Source organism: Phyllostomus discolor, chromosome 14, assembly GCF_004126475.2.
Source record: "Phyllostomus discolor isolate MPI-MPIP mPhyDis1 chromosome 14, mPhyDis1.pri.v3, whole genome shotgun sequence".
Taxonomy (NCBI): Eukaryota; Metazoa; Chordata; class Mammalia; order Chiroptera; family Phyllostomidae; genus Phyllostomus; species Phyllostomus discolor.
In genome coordinates this window covers 21,849,400-21,866,399 of record NC_040916.2, presented here as the reverse complement: position 1 = coordinate 21,866,399, position 17,000 = coordinate 21,849,400, and the positions used below count along the sequence as shown (strand labels likewise).

The 17,000-nt window shown below is 44.3% G+C and overlaps 2 protein-coding genes across 2 annotated transcripts in view; one reads left to right on the top strand and one right to left on the bottom strand.

The window, feature by feature from the left end:
- Nucleotides 1–2,029, top strand: part of KLHL20 (kelch like family member 20) — a 37,093-nt gene extending 35,064 nt beyond the window's left edge. The window contains exon 12 of the mRNA XM_028530639.2: nucleotides 347–2,029. Coding sequence (XP_028386440.1) covers nucleotides 347–431 — 85 coding nt within the window. The 3' untranslated portion in view covers nucleotides 432–2,029. The remainder of the gene's footprint in view (nucleotides 1–346) is intronic.
- Nucleotides 2,030–7,166: 5,137 nt separating this feature from the next.
- On the bottom strand, nucleotides 7,167–16,066 carry CENPL (centromere protein L). The gene is made up of 4 exons (XM_028530905.2): nucleotides 15,861–16,066; nucleotides 13,325–13,576; nucleotides 10,052–10,594; nucleotides 7,167–7,816 (listed from the first exon to the last, which is right to left on the bottom strand). Exons 1-4 carry the CDS (start codon nucleotides 16,035–16,037, stop codon nucleotides 7,745–7,747), a joined length of 1,044 nt encoding a protein of 347 aa, XP_028386706.1. The 5' UTR covers nucleotides 16,038–16,066; the 3' UTR covers nucleotides 7,167–7,744.
- Between the last annotated feature and the right edge of the window lie 934 nt (nucleotides 16,067–17,000).

Sequence of the window (17,000 nt, the reverse complement as noted above, 5' to 3'; positions counted from 1 at the left end):
AGGGCCAAAATTAGACACAAAAACGTAGGACCTATGATTCTGTATGATTGTTAGCAGTCTGGGTGTAAAGTCGTGCAGTTATGATGTGAAGAGTAATAATAGTTACAAAAGCCTTGCCTCCTTTTCCTAAAACAGTCCCCTATAAGTGAGAGTGTTTCGTTCAGTGTCTGAAATAATTCTGCCACTTGCCAGTGCTCAATTCCAGCTGCTAATCTTTGGAAGAGATATATGAGAGCTAAAAATACTAGTTGTGATACAAACCACAGAAAAATGTTTTAGTAACACCTTAGTTAGGGAAGTGCTGTTTCCGACGAGAAGCCTGACTTGTGTCTCCGCTCCTCCGCAGGCTGTACGGCGGGATGAACTACCGGCGGCTGGGCGGCGGCGTGGGCGTGATTAAGATGACGCACTGTGAGTCCCACATCTGGTGAACGGCCGGAAGACGGCAGCGCGGGCGCCCCGCTGTGTTCGGGCGCACTTGGACTTCGGAGCCTTCCGCGGCTCGAGAAAACACTAGAACAAATTCTATTCTTTGCCGGTGCCTCAACCTATGGAAATACAAATATCAACACAGTGAAAGTACTTCACCCGTAGGATGCCATTTTTGCACAGTCATTTTCAGTTCTGTGCACATTTATTTTTGGTTTTAATTTTTCATGGATTTTTTTTTAAATTTTCCTCCTAACCAAAAAAAGAAAAAAATTTCAAGCAGTAAAATATTATTTTAAGATACTAAGTTCGAAAATGCTAGTGAGGGGAGAAGAGCTACACATGACCCAGCTGTTACCTCCAGGCACTCCGTCCTCCTGACTCCGCCCACTCCTTGCAAGGACCGCAGTGACCGAGGTCATGTGCGAAGTGTGTAAGTCAGCCGTCGTTCTTGCACTAAGCACCAGAAGACTTGAAAATCTTTTTTAAAATGAAGCATCTCATTTTAACTAGTACAACTTGAAAGAAATACCTTATTTTTCGGACTATAAGACGCACCCCCCAAATTTGGGAGGAAAGGGGGTACATCTTACAGTGCGAATGTAGCTTGCCTGGCTCGCTGGGGGGTGGGGGGGGGCGGCAGCCTATGTTATTTATATTATTAAATATTTTACATTTTTTTCTTAAAAATTTTTTTCCTGTCTTCCTCTAAAACCTAGGTGCGTCTTATGGTCCAAAAAATCCGGTGTTAAGTCAATAAAACCAGGACTCTGAAAGGTTTCCTCAGTGGAACTCTGCAGCTTGTTTCTGTTTTCCGTAGGAGCTTGTTTTCTGCTACACTGAAGTCTCTTCTTCCCACAGTATTTTCCCCGTTTCTGATTGAGCTAGAGCCCTGCTCCGTGAGTGCCTCTACGGAAGCAGCACACGGCCCTCACGCCCCGTCCCGAGACCCCGATGCTGCCGCGTGCGCTCTGCCCGTTCTCGCTCACAAACACGCTGACCGGCTGAGGCGGCTCTCCTTCCGGCTCCCGTGCTGCTCCCGGGGGGTAGCGGGGGACGTCCCCTTCCCGGCAGTGACCTCTGCTGTGCAGTTGGCACTCGATGCTCGGGCCTGCTGGAGCGGAGGCTCGCCTGCGGTTGCGGGCTCCGGGGAACGCAGTCTTCAGTTCGGGTCACGGCACGTGGGAGTGGTGCCCAGCCCACCGAGGCGGTTCGCCGCTGCCTCCGTTCCTCTGTGCAGCCGCGTCCTCCTCCTCCTCCTCGCTCTGCACCGCCCGTTACTGCTTCTCTCACTGCGCTCGGGAGCAAGTTGGAAAGGTCTAAGGGGAAATGGTACAACCTCAGTGGTTGTCGTTGTGTTCGTAGACCTTCTGCAGGGAAATCTTTAAATAAGACTTTAGCCACGACAAAAGGAATAACCTTCTCCTCCCCCCCAACCCTGACTAAAAATGTTTGGCAACTTTTGTGTTTACATTTAAAAATCATTTGCACCTTTACAAGGAAAAAAATAAGTATTTGGTAAACAATTGTTTACGTGTATCATTTATGCTTTTTTCTAGCATGTATAACTTTTTAAAATAAAGATAGTACTTACCATAAACATTTTTAATGTTTGTATCCTTGCTGTTTAGATTTTCCGTTTCTATATCATTTATATTTCTTTTGTGTAAAGTTATAAGTACTTTCACAAACCTGAAGGAATAAAAGGATTGCCAGCTAGTCATACTCTATATAGAAAGTTCAATATATAACATGTTAATGTTTATATTAATGTTTCTTTTATACATTAATTATAAATATTTACTATAACATTTTCTAAGCACTGAACTTACTTTCCAGTGTAGGACTCAGACTCATAGAGTTTCGAGCTGGAAGGACTCAGCAGTCAGCTGGTCCACACCCATTTGTTTCTTTGCTCTAAGACGGAAACCCAGAAGCCCTCCCTTACAGTAGACATTCAGTGACAGAACCAGCACTAGAAACCAGGTGCCCAGACTCCCCTCCATTCCTCCTCCTCTGCCCCACTGCCACCGCAGGCCCACCCGAAACTGCCTGAAACCAGTACACTAACCTTAAATAGCCTGGTTAGTTACACTGAAAAACTGTAAACATTTTTGAGATCCTTACAGTATTGCACCATTAACAGCCAGTCTTCAAGGCAAAATCACATATTTGTCAAAACCCTAGTATTACCTATGTTGGAAGAAAAGGAGGAGAATGACAAGAACAAAATTCTAGGGATGAGACTCTTCATAAACAGGGAAGTCCCCACTGGGAGCATTCATGTGGCTGTGATTCGCGAACAGAGGCCCAGGAACTGCATTACTGGCCAGAGTGTTTGGTGGAGTCGGTTTTTACCGAGTGAAATAAAGACACTGCTGTGAAACGTTTTGTTATCTCATTTGCACAGTGACTTCCGCCACTCCGTACCTGGACCCCTGGGGCTCTTCCCTCTCAGACTTGTCCACACCGAGCCTCTAGCACTGATTCAGCAGGCGGGGCCCTGGTCTGCTTGCCCCGACGCAGGTGCCCTGAGGTTTCCGCCCGGGACACCATGGCTCCCTGCGCCCGCCTGTTTGTTTGTCTCCCCAGGCTCGGGCCAGCAGCCTGCCCCGGGTCCTCGTCGCTCCTGGGGATCTAGGAAGAGTTGTTTATTTTTTCCATCTGTTCACGTGTGGCTAGGACAGGACGGCTACTTCCAAACTCCTTCCACAAGACACTGGAAACCAGAAGTGGAGTGTAGCTTTGAGTAAAAAAAAAAAATTATGAATCATCTCAACAGATACAGAAAAAGAAATATGACAACATTCACCATCCACTCATAACAAAACCCCCTCAACAAATCAGGAATAGAAGAGTGCCACTTTAAGCTGATAAAGGCACTTATGAGACACCTATTTAACATCCTATTTAAATACTTTCTTGTTAAGATCAGGAACAAGATGGAGATTCTCACCATTTCCATTTCTTCTTATACTGAAGATTCTAGCCAGAGCAATTTCGCATGAAAAAAGAAATAAGCATTCAGACTGAAATTAAAAAGTAAAACTCTTTATTCACAAATGACACCAATTTTGCATATAGAAAATCCTATGGAATTCACTAAAGATACTAGCATGAACAAGTTCACATGGTCACAGGACACAAAAGCAATATACAAAATCAGTTGCATTCTTGTGCATCAGTAACAACCAGTCCAAAATAAAAAAAAACAATTCTAAATAGCATAAAAAAGTAATATTTAGGAATAAATTTAATAAAATGCAATCTTTGTATACTGAAAACTATAAAACACAGTTGAAGGAAATTTTGAAAGATTTAAATAAATGGAAAGATATCCCACATCCATAGATTGGAAAACTTAGTAAAATTATGATGATACTCCCCAAATGTATTCACAGATTCAAAATAATCACTATCAATATCCCAGTTAACTTGTTTCTAGAAATTGACCAACAAATGCTAAAATTTTTATAAAAATGAGCAAGACCCAGAATAGCCAAAACATTCTTGAAAGAAGAATAAAGATAGAAAAGCATACTTTCTGATTTTTAAACACTACAAATCTATAGTAATCAAGATGATATATGATAGTGGCATAAGGACTGATATATTATACATCAATTAAATAAAATGGAGAATCCAGAAATAAATATCCATAGCCAATTGATTTTTAAGAAAGGTAACACAAATCAATGGGAAAATTATCTTTTCAGTAAATGGTGATGGAAGTATCCACAAACACAGTGGTGAGTATCCACATACACAGTGATGAATTTGGGTGCTTACCTCACACTATACATAAAAAGTAACCCAAAATGGATTATAGACCTAAATTTAAGGGCTAAAATTATAAAATCCTCAGAAGAAAACATAAGAGTAAATCTTCAGGATTAAGGTTAAGCAATGATTTTTTTAGATGTAACAATAATAGAAAAAACTGATAAGCCAGACTTTATCAAAACTTAAAACTTCTGCATTTCAAAAATAAATGAGTTCATTCTGATATTTCCAATTCAAATTTAATATAGTTCGTACTTAGCCTACCTGACTTTACAATTTATATATCTTTTCTCTTACACTGTAAATCTCATTCCTAACTTTGTTACAATTACATGTTTCATCTTACCATAAATAGTGGTAAAATAATACCACTATTAATAAAAATATAACAATGCAATTTAAGATTCCTTTGCTGTTCTTCTCCTAAGATATGGGCCACTGACAGTGTATAGTCAAAACAGAAGTATTTAAAGATACTAAAAATAATTATTTGTGTGATGATAGCATGAACTTAGTATATTTAGTTCATTTTCAGCTTTTAAGGATTGCTTTGTTTTTTTCCTTTTAGACCTAATTTTGTTTCATAATTATTATAAACCACTTATATGGTTCTACACTATAAACAGGGAACATTCCGAGAAGCCTTGATTTTCATTCCTGTTCCCCCACGCAGTTCCTTCCTTTCCCCTATTAATACCACTTTTACTAGTTTTTGATTCGTCCTTCCTTTTTAAAAAAAAATATTTTCTTTATTTATTTTTAGAGAGGGGAAAGGAGGGAGAAAGAGAGAGAGAGAAACATCAATGTGTGGTTGCCTTTCACATGGCCCCCACTGGGGACCTGGTCTATAACCCAGGCATGTGCCCTGACTGGGAATCGAACCTGCGATGCTTTGGTTTGCAGCCTGCACTCAATCCACTGAGCTACACCAGCCAGGGCCCTTTTTTTCAAAATATAAGGAAACACACAATATATTCCTCCATTCCTTCCATCCTGCACACTCTGCCCACAGTTTGCCTTCACATAATGGATTCTGGCAATCGCGATATTCGATACCTTCCTCAAACCCTTTTATAGTTGCAAAGTAGTAATTTATTGAGGGCTACACCATAATTGACTCAACAAATCCCCCTCTGATAGGCATTTGGATTGTTTTTAGCCTTATTGTTGTAATAAATAATCTTGTGCAGGCTCCGTTTTGTATTTTTGCCAGTCAATTTTGGGGACAGAATCCCAGAAGTGGGGAAGGTGGTCAAAGGGTAAACCACACATAATTTTGACAATCGCTAAGTTCTCAGTAGATGTTGTACCATTTCTAACAACCTTGTCACTATTTTCCCTCTCGCACTCTTGTTCACCCACATCTCATTCTATACCTTATAAAACACAAAGTGGGTCACATTCCTCTCCTGCTTAAAACTTCAGTGGCTCCCCATTGCATTTGGTATAACACCCCATCTCTCACAGGACCTATAAAAACTTGGATGATGTGACTCTTGCTTCTCTGTATCAGGACTCGGTCGGGCTATTATGGGCAAGAGATCCAAAACATCAATGGCTGAAACGCGGGGGAAGTTCACTTCTCTGACATATAAGTCTGGAGGAAGACCACCCAGGCTGGTACTGGGGTTCAGCTTCAAGAATTCCTCAGGGCACAACCCCTTCCAGGCCCTGTCCCCCGATCTTCAGGACCTGACCCTCACCCCTGCGACCTAAAAGAGCAGCTGGAGTTCCAGTCCTACGCGTTCCAAGCAGCAAAGCTGGAAGACAAGGGCGAGCCCCACCCCGTGTTTTATGGAAGAATCCTGGAAGCTCTACACAACACTGACCCGCCCTGGGTCAGAACTCGGAGACCAGTGAGAAAGGCTGGAAAACGTCATCCCTACTCTGGGCAGCCACGTGCCCAGCCCCCCGCTGGGAGACACCGCACTCCCCTCGGAAGAGGTTCTGCCGCGCCCCCGCCCCCTCGGCTCTGTCATCTCACACCGCCCCACTCTCACTCGCTGTGTTCTAGCCACATGCACTCCCTTCGCTCCTCCACCAGGCCGAGCCCTCACCTGTCCCGAGGCCTTCCCTCCGGCAGTGTCACCTGCCGGGCACGGCCATCCTCGGGTCTTCCCGTGGCTGGCTCCCGCTCATCACCCAGGACTCAGCTCACGCGTCACCCCCTCACTCCGTCGGAGGGCCCTTCTTGGACACCTGTCCCTACAGCAGGCCCGCCCGTCACCCCACCTCTTAGCACACCGCCTTATTTTCTTCACAGCGTTCGTCTCCACAGGAAATCCGTTCTCCTTTGCCTTCCTCCATGGGAGTTTCACTCCCCCAGGGCAGGGACCTCTCTGCTTTCCCTGCTGCAGCCCTGTTACCCGATACAACTCTAAGTGCCCTGCAGAAGCTTAGTATTAGCTCAATGAATGAATGAATGAATGTCTGACTCCAAAGCCCCTGCTTCTTCTCTCTGCCGACCCCAATACACGTGAAATAATACCACATCCAGAAGCTAGTATTTGTTTTTAGAAGGATAACCTATTAAAGCTACTTTCCTCCAAACAAGAATTTTAAAAACCTGGTTTCTAACATAAAACAAAACCTTCCTCTATGCTCAGCTATGATTGACAAAAAGAAGAGATTTAGATACAACCTCTTGGGCAACTCTCTAAAGTTGGGAGATTTCGTGGTTTTCACCTGTAAAATGAGTTGGTTAAAATTCATCCATTTCATCCACAGTTATTTACTAAGCACTGTGCTTAAAGCAAAATTATGGACGTGAAATTTAAGAAAGTCTCTGCCCTCAAAAGAGGTTCCCCAGTGCCTGGCAAAGAAAGGTACAGCTGTGTGACTCTGCATAATTCTTGGCTTGCAAGCTGCATGCTAGAGATCAAGCCCCAGACCTCCCATTCCTGAGGCATCCATTAAAGATCTGCCACCAAGACACTCATGAACACACTGCTTCAGTTTAAAAGTGACTATTTAATTCAACGTTGCAATTAGGACAGAATATTAAAAAGAGAGGCATATTAGTGGCTTTAAAAACCTACACTCATCTTTAGTTTCCTTTGCAGACGCCTTTTTGATTGCAAGTCCTCTCCGGCAAAATGGTGCTAGGAGAATGTCTTTGCAAGACAGAAACTCTCTCTGAACGCAAGTCTAAAATGCTTACAAGGGGTTAAAAGTTTTACAGACACAAATCAGAAGTACTGAATATCAGAGGTAACTCATTTGAACTCTAAAAGCTGATATAATAAACATTACGTATTTCGTAGGAAGATAGACAACAAATCACACTCAGCCTTTTGCAGAGACGGGCGCCCCGAGCACCGTGGCTGTTCCAGGAGCAGCTGGCTGGGGTTCGCCCCCCGCCACCCCCTGTTCTTCGGGATGTTGTGCTCGGTTCCCTTCTGGGCACCTGCAAAGGCGCTGTGAGGACACAGGTGCAGATGGGCCCGTCTTTCCCCAAGGTCCCTCTCAGCACAGCAGCTAGGCAAACGATCAAGAAGGTATATAATCCATAACATATAGTCCCCACAAGGCCTCACTCGATTTGAAAAATGGCCAGTTCTGTCAAATATGCCAACACTCCAATAAGGTATTTATGACACAGAATCTGAAAAGAAAAAAAAAAGGACATTTAAAGTTAAAATAGAATTATGATCACAAAGCAGTTTGCATTTGATACATACTCCAAGGTTATTTTAAATTCCATATCTGCAAGCTAAGATATGAATAGTAGTATTTATGGCTTTAAAACCCTACTATTCATATACTATTAAAATACTAGTATTCATAGCTTAGCTTGCAGATACGGAATTCAAAACTACTGCTGCTCTAAGTCAAATAAATTTTACTGAATGAAGACTAGAAACTTTAATAAATTTACAAGTATAGTCAATGGTTCCTAGAAGTAATTAGACTGGGGTCCTTATTTATCCAGGCTTCCATGCTTGGGCTAATGATCCACCTAGAGAGTGAGGGGAGGAGGGGCATCTATGAACCCCGTGGACTTATATGCAAATCGAGTATCTTCATTTTCTAGAAAGAGGTTCCACAGCTTCTTTCTTCTTCTCAGAGGGATACACAATTCCAAATGTATCTTGCAGAAACGAAGCGGATGGCAGAAACCTGGCGAATGCATTAATTCCAAATGTTTGAGAGGCAGTGCAGTGTTGTTGTTGAAAGCATAAGCTTTCGAGTTCAAATTCCAACTCCACTCAACTGGCTGTGTGATCGCAGGGCACCTGCTTATCCTCCGTGTCCCGGCTCCCTCTTTATAAGCTGTGTGAGTTCACAGACTACGTATACAGGCTGTTGCGAAGGCTAGAGGAGACAACATGCGCCGGACGCTTAATAATGCCTGGCACGCTCTGATGCTTAGGAAACGTCAGCTTCCATCGCGGGATTATTTGAGCCTTCTCAGAGCCAGCTGCAGTCTTACATCATTAAGAGAGGCTCTTAGATTTATTTAGAATACACCCAGATAAAATAAATGTGTTTAAGGACTACTCTCATATACATAGATGGATAACAATACATTATATAAAATAGTTTTTAAATATAGTTTACTAACAGTGTATGCATATGGGAACAAAACTTTTAAATATATAAGGCAGGGGTGTCGAACTCATTTTCACCAGGGGCCACTTCAGCCTCACGGTGGCCTTCAAAGGGCTGAATGTAACTTTAGGACCGTGCACATGTAACTACTCCGTAACTAGGGGCAAGGAGCTCGGCGCTGCTGCCGGGTAGAAACAAGGTGCCGGGCTGGATAAAACAAGGCGGAGGACTGGATTTGGCCCGTGGGCCTTGTGCTTGCCACCTGTGATATGAGGACTTCGAGAACAGTGAATTCAGAGGGGCTAAAACGGCATTTTCCTTTACAATGTCAGAATCACATGGTATAGTATAATCTTGTAAATTTCTTACTGTAAACCATAGTAAGTAATCAATTTAACATCATGACCCAGTACAAATGAAGGATACCCTTACGACATATGATACTTTCATTTTTATAATTTCTACTTTCTTTTGTTCTGAAAGCTGGTCTCTTCCCATCAGAATTATTTCCCAGCCTCCTGCTGCACTGCGCCCTCCAGTTTGGAAAGCACTGGGAGAGCACTGACAGACTGAGCCTGGACTTCTTGGAACCTGGGAAACAAGCGTTCGGATTGTGGCTCCTCCTCTCACTGAGCTACCTTGCATGTGTGCTCAAGCCTATCTTGGCTCATTCAAAAATAAAGTGTGGACAAAAACACCTAACGGCAGGGTTACTCTGAAGACTACCATTAGCACACGTTAGACTCCCGGCACAGTGACGAAGCCGATATTCACTGAGTGTGTTTATGGCAGTTGGATTTTACTATATTTAAGGGCCTACTCGCAGGTGATTTCTGATACTTCCTCTAATAGGACTTCATAAACAGTAAAACAACGCCTTTAATTCTTTTCTAGCAGGGATAGAAAAGCCTAAAATATACAGATGGTATCTCAGGTTGTATGTTTCTGGCTGTCGTTTTCTTATCTAACATATAAACTACTCTACCTGATTATTTCAAAGCTTGACAAGAAACTATTTTGAAAGTTCCAAAGTTACTACGGAATAATTCATATCACTACCCAAATCCGTAGCACGCAGCATGCAGTCTCCTTCCACGAGAAAGCTGAACTGAGAAAGCTGAAGGATTTTCAGTAAGTCCTTTATAAAGCATCAGATAAAACCTCTCTGCTGCCTCGAACTGGTAGATATTCAGTGTGTTTCTCCCACGTGGGAAATACAATCGCCGTACACTCTGAAAACCTGGCAACAATAAGGAAAAATTACTGAACTAGGTTTGTTCAAACTAACCTTTATTTTTCCATCAGTGTGGGCTGAAGCTACAGATGTTGAAACGCGAACCAGTCGTGTGGCCGATAAGTGGATTTTGAAATGCCTATGGAAATGTGAGCACAGGCACTCCATGAATAAGTCCACTTCCTCCTGGGTGACTTCCCCAGGGGCTCTGTGGACACTGTCCCACAGAGCTTTGGCATCTTCCGGATGTATGGCGTAAGAAATGTCCAGGCTTTGAGGGCTACAGGGTACGGACCAGAGGAATTCCGTGGTGGCCACGTAGCGGTCCACTTGGCACGCGGTCCACATAGCCGCCATCCAGGAAAGATTAAACGCATTGATGGCTAAGGGGCTGAAAGAGCAGTCAAAAGTCTTCTGAAACCAGGTTCCAACGAGGGCGGTGCTGGTCTCTGCTCCGCTGGCCAGGAACAAGGGCAGGCAGGTGAAGTCTTCCGGAACGGTCTCCAGAAGGCTGTCTCCAAACACACAGCAGAACCAGCCGGTCCACAGCACTTTGACTTCTCCGCTCTCAGACGGCAATGGAGATTTTGACAGAATCTACAAAGGATGAAAATAAAAACAGGCTCTTTAAGTTCAAAAGTACACTTACTCCTGCCCTGACCGGCATGGCTCAGTGGGCTGGGCACCACCCCACACAGCAAAAGGTCACGGCCGGGGCACGTACAGGAGGCAGCCCATCAATGCTCCTGTCTCACATCGATGTTTCCCTCTCTTTCTCCCTCCGTTCCCCTCTAGAAACTAAATTAAAAAAAAAAAAAAACCTTTAAATGTAAACTTACTCCTAAATTACATCATCTCAAAATTAATTAGTGTATTTAAAAATAAGAAGATATATTACTTATGAAAAAACACAGAGAATAGTGCCCTTAATCATTATTAGGGTTCATCAAGTTCACTGAGCTTTTCCCTAATTTCTTATACACTAGAGACATAGTCTATGGCAAGATCTTTGTACAACTAAATGCAAAATAAAGTGCCAATATGGTACAACCAGGTACAGTATCACAAAAAAAAATCTCAACTTTAGAAAGGACAGTGTTTACTATCACCAAATGCAATGATTTGAACTCGCACACTGAAGAAAACTCCAACATGTCCTAGGGCAGCTCCCCCCCCCTTCCAGGGTTCTCTCATGTGAGGCCCCCAGTTTCTCCCCACCGGTCCTGCTCTCTTCCTCACATGCACGAAGAACAAAGCAACATCTACTGTCTATTCTACGGGAAACACCCTTTAAACACTTGATGATCCCTATCATGTGTACTGCCAAGTTCAGTATCGCCCATATTTTCGGCCCTTCCTCCTGTGACATATGTTCAAGTCTCACATAACCCTGGTCACTCTTCTCTGAAACTCTCTGTGGGTGAACATAAGTGAATATAATTTCTTCAAAAAGATCTGATGACAGGACTACATCGGCTTTAGCCTAAATTACACTCCTATCAATGTAACACTAGAATGCAGCAGTTTTCTGGTTTCTAGTTGGCAGCTTTACATAAATCAGAGCCCTACATATTCAATCTTGGTGTTAACAGGTAAATCCCCGCCCCAACCGCTACTGAAACAGTAAACTTATCCCTATTAAAATTTCGATCTCTTTCCATTGGCCCATTGTGTCAATCCATTGAGGTCTTTTAGAATTTTGATTATATTTTCCAGCAAACTGACTAAAACTTCGGACTTTAAATTTGTCAACGACACGAAAAAACTGCCTTCCAGATAGTCATAGATGTTTCCATTAAACTTGACGGGTGCGGCCACTGCGGAAAGCAGTATGGAGACACCTCAAAACATTAACAATAGATCTGCCAATATGGTACACCCAGGTACAGTTGATGCCACTTTTACTCTTTGAGATCAGTGACCCAGTGATCCCACTTTTGGGAGTAGATCTGAAGGAACCCAAAATACTAATTTGAAAGAACACAAGCACCCCCATGCTCATTGCAGTGTTGTTTACAATCGCCAAGACATGGAAGCAGCCCAGGTGTCCACCCGGAGACGAGTGGATACAACAACTCTGGCACATCACACAGTGGAATTCTACTCAGCCATAAAAATCCTGTTTTTTAATGAATCAGACGTTAGTCATATTACTTTTAGACATTGCATATAGGGAGCAATGTAAAATGTTACATTTCTGAGAATAACTCACAATGTGTAATATGTTACATTTTTGTTAAAATTCTACTTCTGGAAGTTAATCCCAGTAAAAACCACAGAACTGTAAACTTCCTAATGACATGAGTAATTATCTTCAACATTATTAGTAAAAAAGCCATAATGCAACTAAGTATGGGCACTGTGATCCCAGTCTTGACACAAGTAGCCAAATCCATGAATCTGTGTTTACAAAAGGTTGGTTTGTAGTTTTCTCTTCTTCTAATGTCTTGTCTGGCTTTGGTTTAGCCTAATGCTGACCTCACAGAATGAGTGCAAAAGTATTCCCTCTGCTTCCATTCTCAGAAAGAGAATGTAGATAACTGGTCCGCTTTCTCCTTAAATGTCTGATAGAATTCAGTGAACCTGTCTGAGCCTGGTGCTTTGTTTGGAAAGGTTATTAATTATCAATTCAATTTCTTTAATAGATGTAGGCCTATTCAGATTGCATACTGACAAAAAGATGGGTACCAAAATGTTAAACTGTGTTTTTCAACTTTCTTTGTACTTTATGTATTTTCAAAGTTTTCTAAAATAAATATGCTTATACAGTGTGGGGCAAAAGTAGGTTTTACAGTTGTTCACATGGAAATTAATACAATAATTAATAAATAATTACAAGAATAAACTGTTTCACCTACTCACAGCTGTAAACCTACTTTTGCCCTACCCTGTATTATAATAGAAAAAACTTCTTTTCCTGGCTGGCGTAGCTCAGTGGATTGAGCACGGGCTGCAAACCAAAGCATCGCAGGTTCGATTCCCAATCAGGGTACATGCCTGGGTTGCAGGCCACGTCCCCAGGGGGGGGCCACGTGAGAGGCAACCACACATTGATGTTTCTCTCTCTCTCTTTCTCCCTCCCTTCCCCTATCTAAAAATAAATAAATAAAATCTTTTTTTTAAAAAACGGAAACTAAACTTAAAAAAAAAAAAAGAAAAGACTTCTTTTAAGTTGGCCACATCTAATTAATTTGGTCAAATAAGACAAAAAGAGTCATAAATCACGAACTTAAACATTTTGAAAACAGCAAAAATCACCACGCTTTCCAAACCCAAACAAGGCAGATGCTCCCCCCCTCGGAGCCACGCCCTGCGCACACACTGTACCTGGACGAGGACTGCGTCAGGGTCTCTGTGCGTGCCCTTCACTCCCCGGAGCGCGGAGAAACTCACTCTGATGTTCAGGTCTGCGCCCACTTCCACAGCGAGTCCTTTCTGCTTTTCAGCAGCAATAAATGCGCTCAGGAGTTTCGAGTACTCTTTGAGATTAGTGTAGGAGAATTTATACAGGGGCGTTAAACTATATAGAGTCCACTGCTTATGCAGAAGGAATGCAACCTTTTGAGGATCAACGTCTTCCTAAAAAAAAAAAAAATCACAACAAAAGAGGCTTAAGAATTAGGAAACTTTAGTGAATAAAAACTTAACCATAGTATTTAATACAAATCTATGACTAGGTATCTGCTCTTTGTAGCCCAGCCACACTGGAGTGTGCAAGGCCCTTTGGAGACCCCTAAACAGGCCTTCACTTTCGCAGCACCCTCCTTTCGGCCTTCTCTTCCCACAGGTGGTCACGAGGCATGTCCCTTTCCTTCAATCAGCTCTCTGTCCAAAAGTCACTGGAGGCCACCCTGTCTAAAGCACCCACACCCACTCCGAACTTTCACAGCATTGATTACTATCTGATATTATGGATTTGTTTGATTTCTATTGTCTGTCTTCCCAGCTAGAGCATGTGTTTGATGAAATCAGGGGGTTGGTTTATTTCATGCCCCACTACATTTCAGCACCTAGAACAGTGCCATCTAGAACAGGTGTCCAATAAGCATTAAGTGAATGAACATTTATGTTTCACTTTTAGAAACTTAAAATTATCGATTTGAAAACAGTAATTATTCCTAGAGCAACTAATCTGACTGGTTTTAATTAATTTTTTAAGCTGCCTGTTAGCACATTGTTTGCGGGTAGTTTTTATCGTGAGCTCTTTACGTTACTAGTCAACGTAAAACGTATAAATACGTTTCCCGCATACAATGTGTTAGTAAACCCACACTCTCTGGCCCAATGCCTCATTCAGCAGATTACATAAAAGGTACCAGGGAGTATTTTTGCCGTGCTCTGTCAGGGCCACAGGCACCGTCCGGAACAAAAGGAGTTCATCTGTGCCAGCCCTACGGCATTATCCAGTGTCGTCACAGACACCCCACGGCTCCCAGCTTTACCCTGAACTGAGGTTTTCTACACAATCCCTGCGTGCCTCCTGACATCTCACAGCTATCTTTACCAGCTTTCACTACCTTTGAGAACTCTCACTACCGTTGCCCACTTACAAAAACATTTGCTCTGACAACAGAACTCATGAAAATGGTTATAAACTTCTATATAAACATCATAAACTTTTTTTTGCCACTGTCAAAACGTATGGCAAAATTATGTGCATCACAGACACAAGGGAGCAGCACCGAGTTGGACATTCCCAACTTTCATCTGTACACAAGGTCTGTTCTCTGGTTAGCAGCCGTCACTTTTCATCACCAGCACTCGTTGGTTTTTCTTTAAGGTTGTTTTCACAAAGAAGCAAAGATTTTCTCCCATCCCAGAAGACACTGGGCATTCAGCACGGACAAGACAACAAAGTGATGGGTGCGGCCAGCGCCTTCCAGCCTGCTCTCCACAGCGACTCAAAGCCACAGCCAAGCCTGCACTGCCTAGGGCTTCATCTCCTGCTGCAGTGAAATTGCAGTATAAATTACTAGAAACTACTAGAAATTCAATTTAAATTACTAATGGGGCACACCTTCAGGGTCGCTTTCGCGTGATCAGAAGAGCGCATGATGCCACCAGAGAAATCTGGGCCAATTTAAACACCAAAATAATTTGGGTAATGAGTTACAAAAATGTGAAAAACAGGAATTCACGAATTCTCACTGACAGATAAATCCATGGAGCAGAAATGAGCAGGGCTCAAAACAGAATGCCAAAAGCTGGTTGGCAGCATGGAGTAAGTGGAGATGGAAAGTGTTATCTTGCAAGCATCGTGAGGACGATGGGGGCGGGCAATAACTTTCAATGGAGGTCCAGCCTAGGAGGGAATTGGGGCAAGTACCACGATGCCTGTGTCATCTTCAAGTAAGTGTCAGCCCACCGACTGGTCGCAGGGGGCCCTGACACCCTGAGTGCGGGACAGCACCTGCACATGAGTGCGGGACAGCACCTGGACGGGACGACCAAAGTGAACGTCACCTGTGTGGCACCAGAGGTCGCTCCCCGAGGACACAACAGCCCCGACGGAGTGTCCCCGCCGAGAGAACGCGACTCACCCTCATCACGAGGCGAAACGTCAGACAAACACAAAGCGAGGCACGTTCTACCTCAAACCGGGAGAGGAGGAAACCGTCCTCTTCGGAAATGCCGACGCCATAAAAGACGCAGCGTGGGAACGTTCCAGATTAAAGGGGTTTAAAAGACGTAACAAAGCAGGTATTGACAGTATAAATAGCTGCTTCTTCTAGCCGTTTCTCCTTTATTACCCGAGCGACCGAGAAAACACTAATAATAGGAAGAGCAACAAAAAGACAGAAATGTGCAGCCCACACCTATTCTCGATCATTGGCGGACCCGAAGGCACACACGACAAGCGTACCCGCAACTGCGACCGCCGCTGGGGGACCCTCCGCGGAGGCGAGGCCGGGGCGCGGGACGCCTGCTTCCGCACGGACTCCAGCCGTCTCTGCAGCGGGGTGGCGCCCAGGCAGTGCTCCTTCGGCCTCGAGGACGCGCTTCGTCTGGGAATCGACTGCGGTGTGTGGTAAGAATCCATGGTCTACAGGGAAAGAAAGAAAACCAGACATCGAAACAGTAGAAAGTTAAGTGCATACTATGGGGGTTCGGGGGAGGGGTGACAAAGGTGAAGGGATCACACTCAATAGTTTTGTCCAAGGGTCCAGGGTGACACTCGCTTACTGGAAGTAGTGAGCTGATCGCGTTGCCGAGTATGCAAATGTCGGATCACGATATTGGACACCCCAAACGGAACATGACTAATATAATATTGCATACTAGCTAAACATAAATGAATAATTAAAATTCAAAACCCAGGTACAGGATATATATATATATATATTTACGAAATAGTTTCTTAAATTTTAAAAATTCGTTTAAAATTCTCCGGCTCTCGCGCCAAGTCCTCTGGACAGAGCCCACGATTACAACTTCGCTGGTTTGTCCTGCGCTGCAGCATCGGCGGAGGAGGCAACCCTGACTCCGGCCGCGGCGGAAGGCGACCGCCCCGCGGCCGCCGGGGCTCAGCCGGGTGCCGGGGACACGGAGAGAAACACGCCGAAACGCGCTAAACGGTAAAGATAACAACCGCGCAACAGGTGGACGTGTCAAGTTCACTGCCAGTCCCGGACCAGTGCAAAGCAACTCACCAGTGAAGTGCCGCGACGACGCTGTCACCCGCGCCGGCCCCCCGCATCATTCTCCAACGCTGGAGCCCACACTTCATCCAGGCCGAAATCCGCGGAGGTTGGGGGAGCGGGGAGGAGGGAAGGCCGCCCGAATGGCAGCTCACGGCGAGGCCGGGGGACCACTCGGCCCTCCCAAATTCTCCTGCGCTCCGCGACTAGCGCGTTCGCCAGGTTCACCAACCTGCCCACTAGGCAGACCTCCGCCTCCTCAGACGCCCGGCGAGCCCTGCGACTTCAGCCCGAGGGACATTTCCGCGCAGCCAGACGCCCAGCTCCGCCGCCCTCGCTCCTGCCGGGTCAGCCTCTGCCCGCGG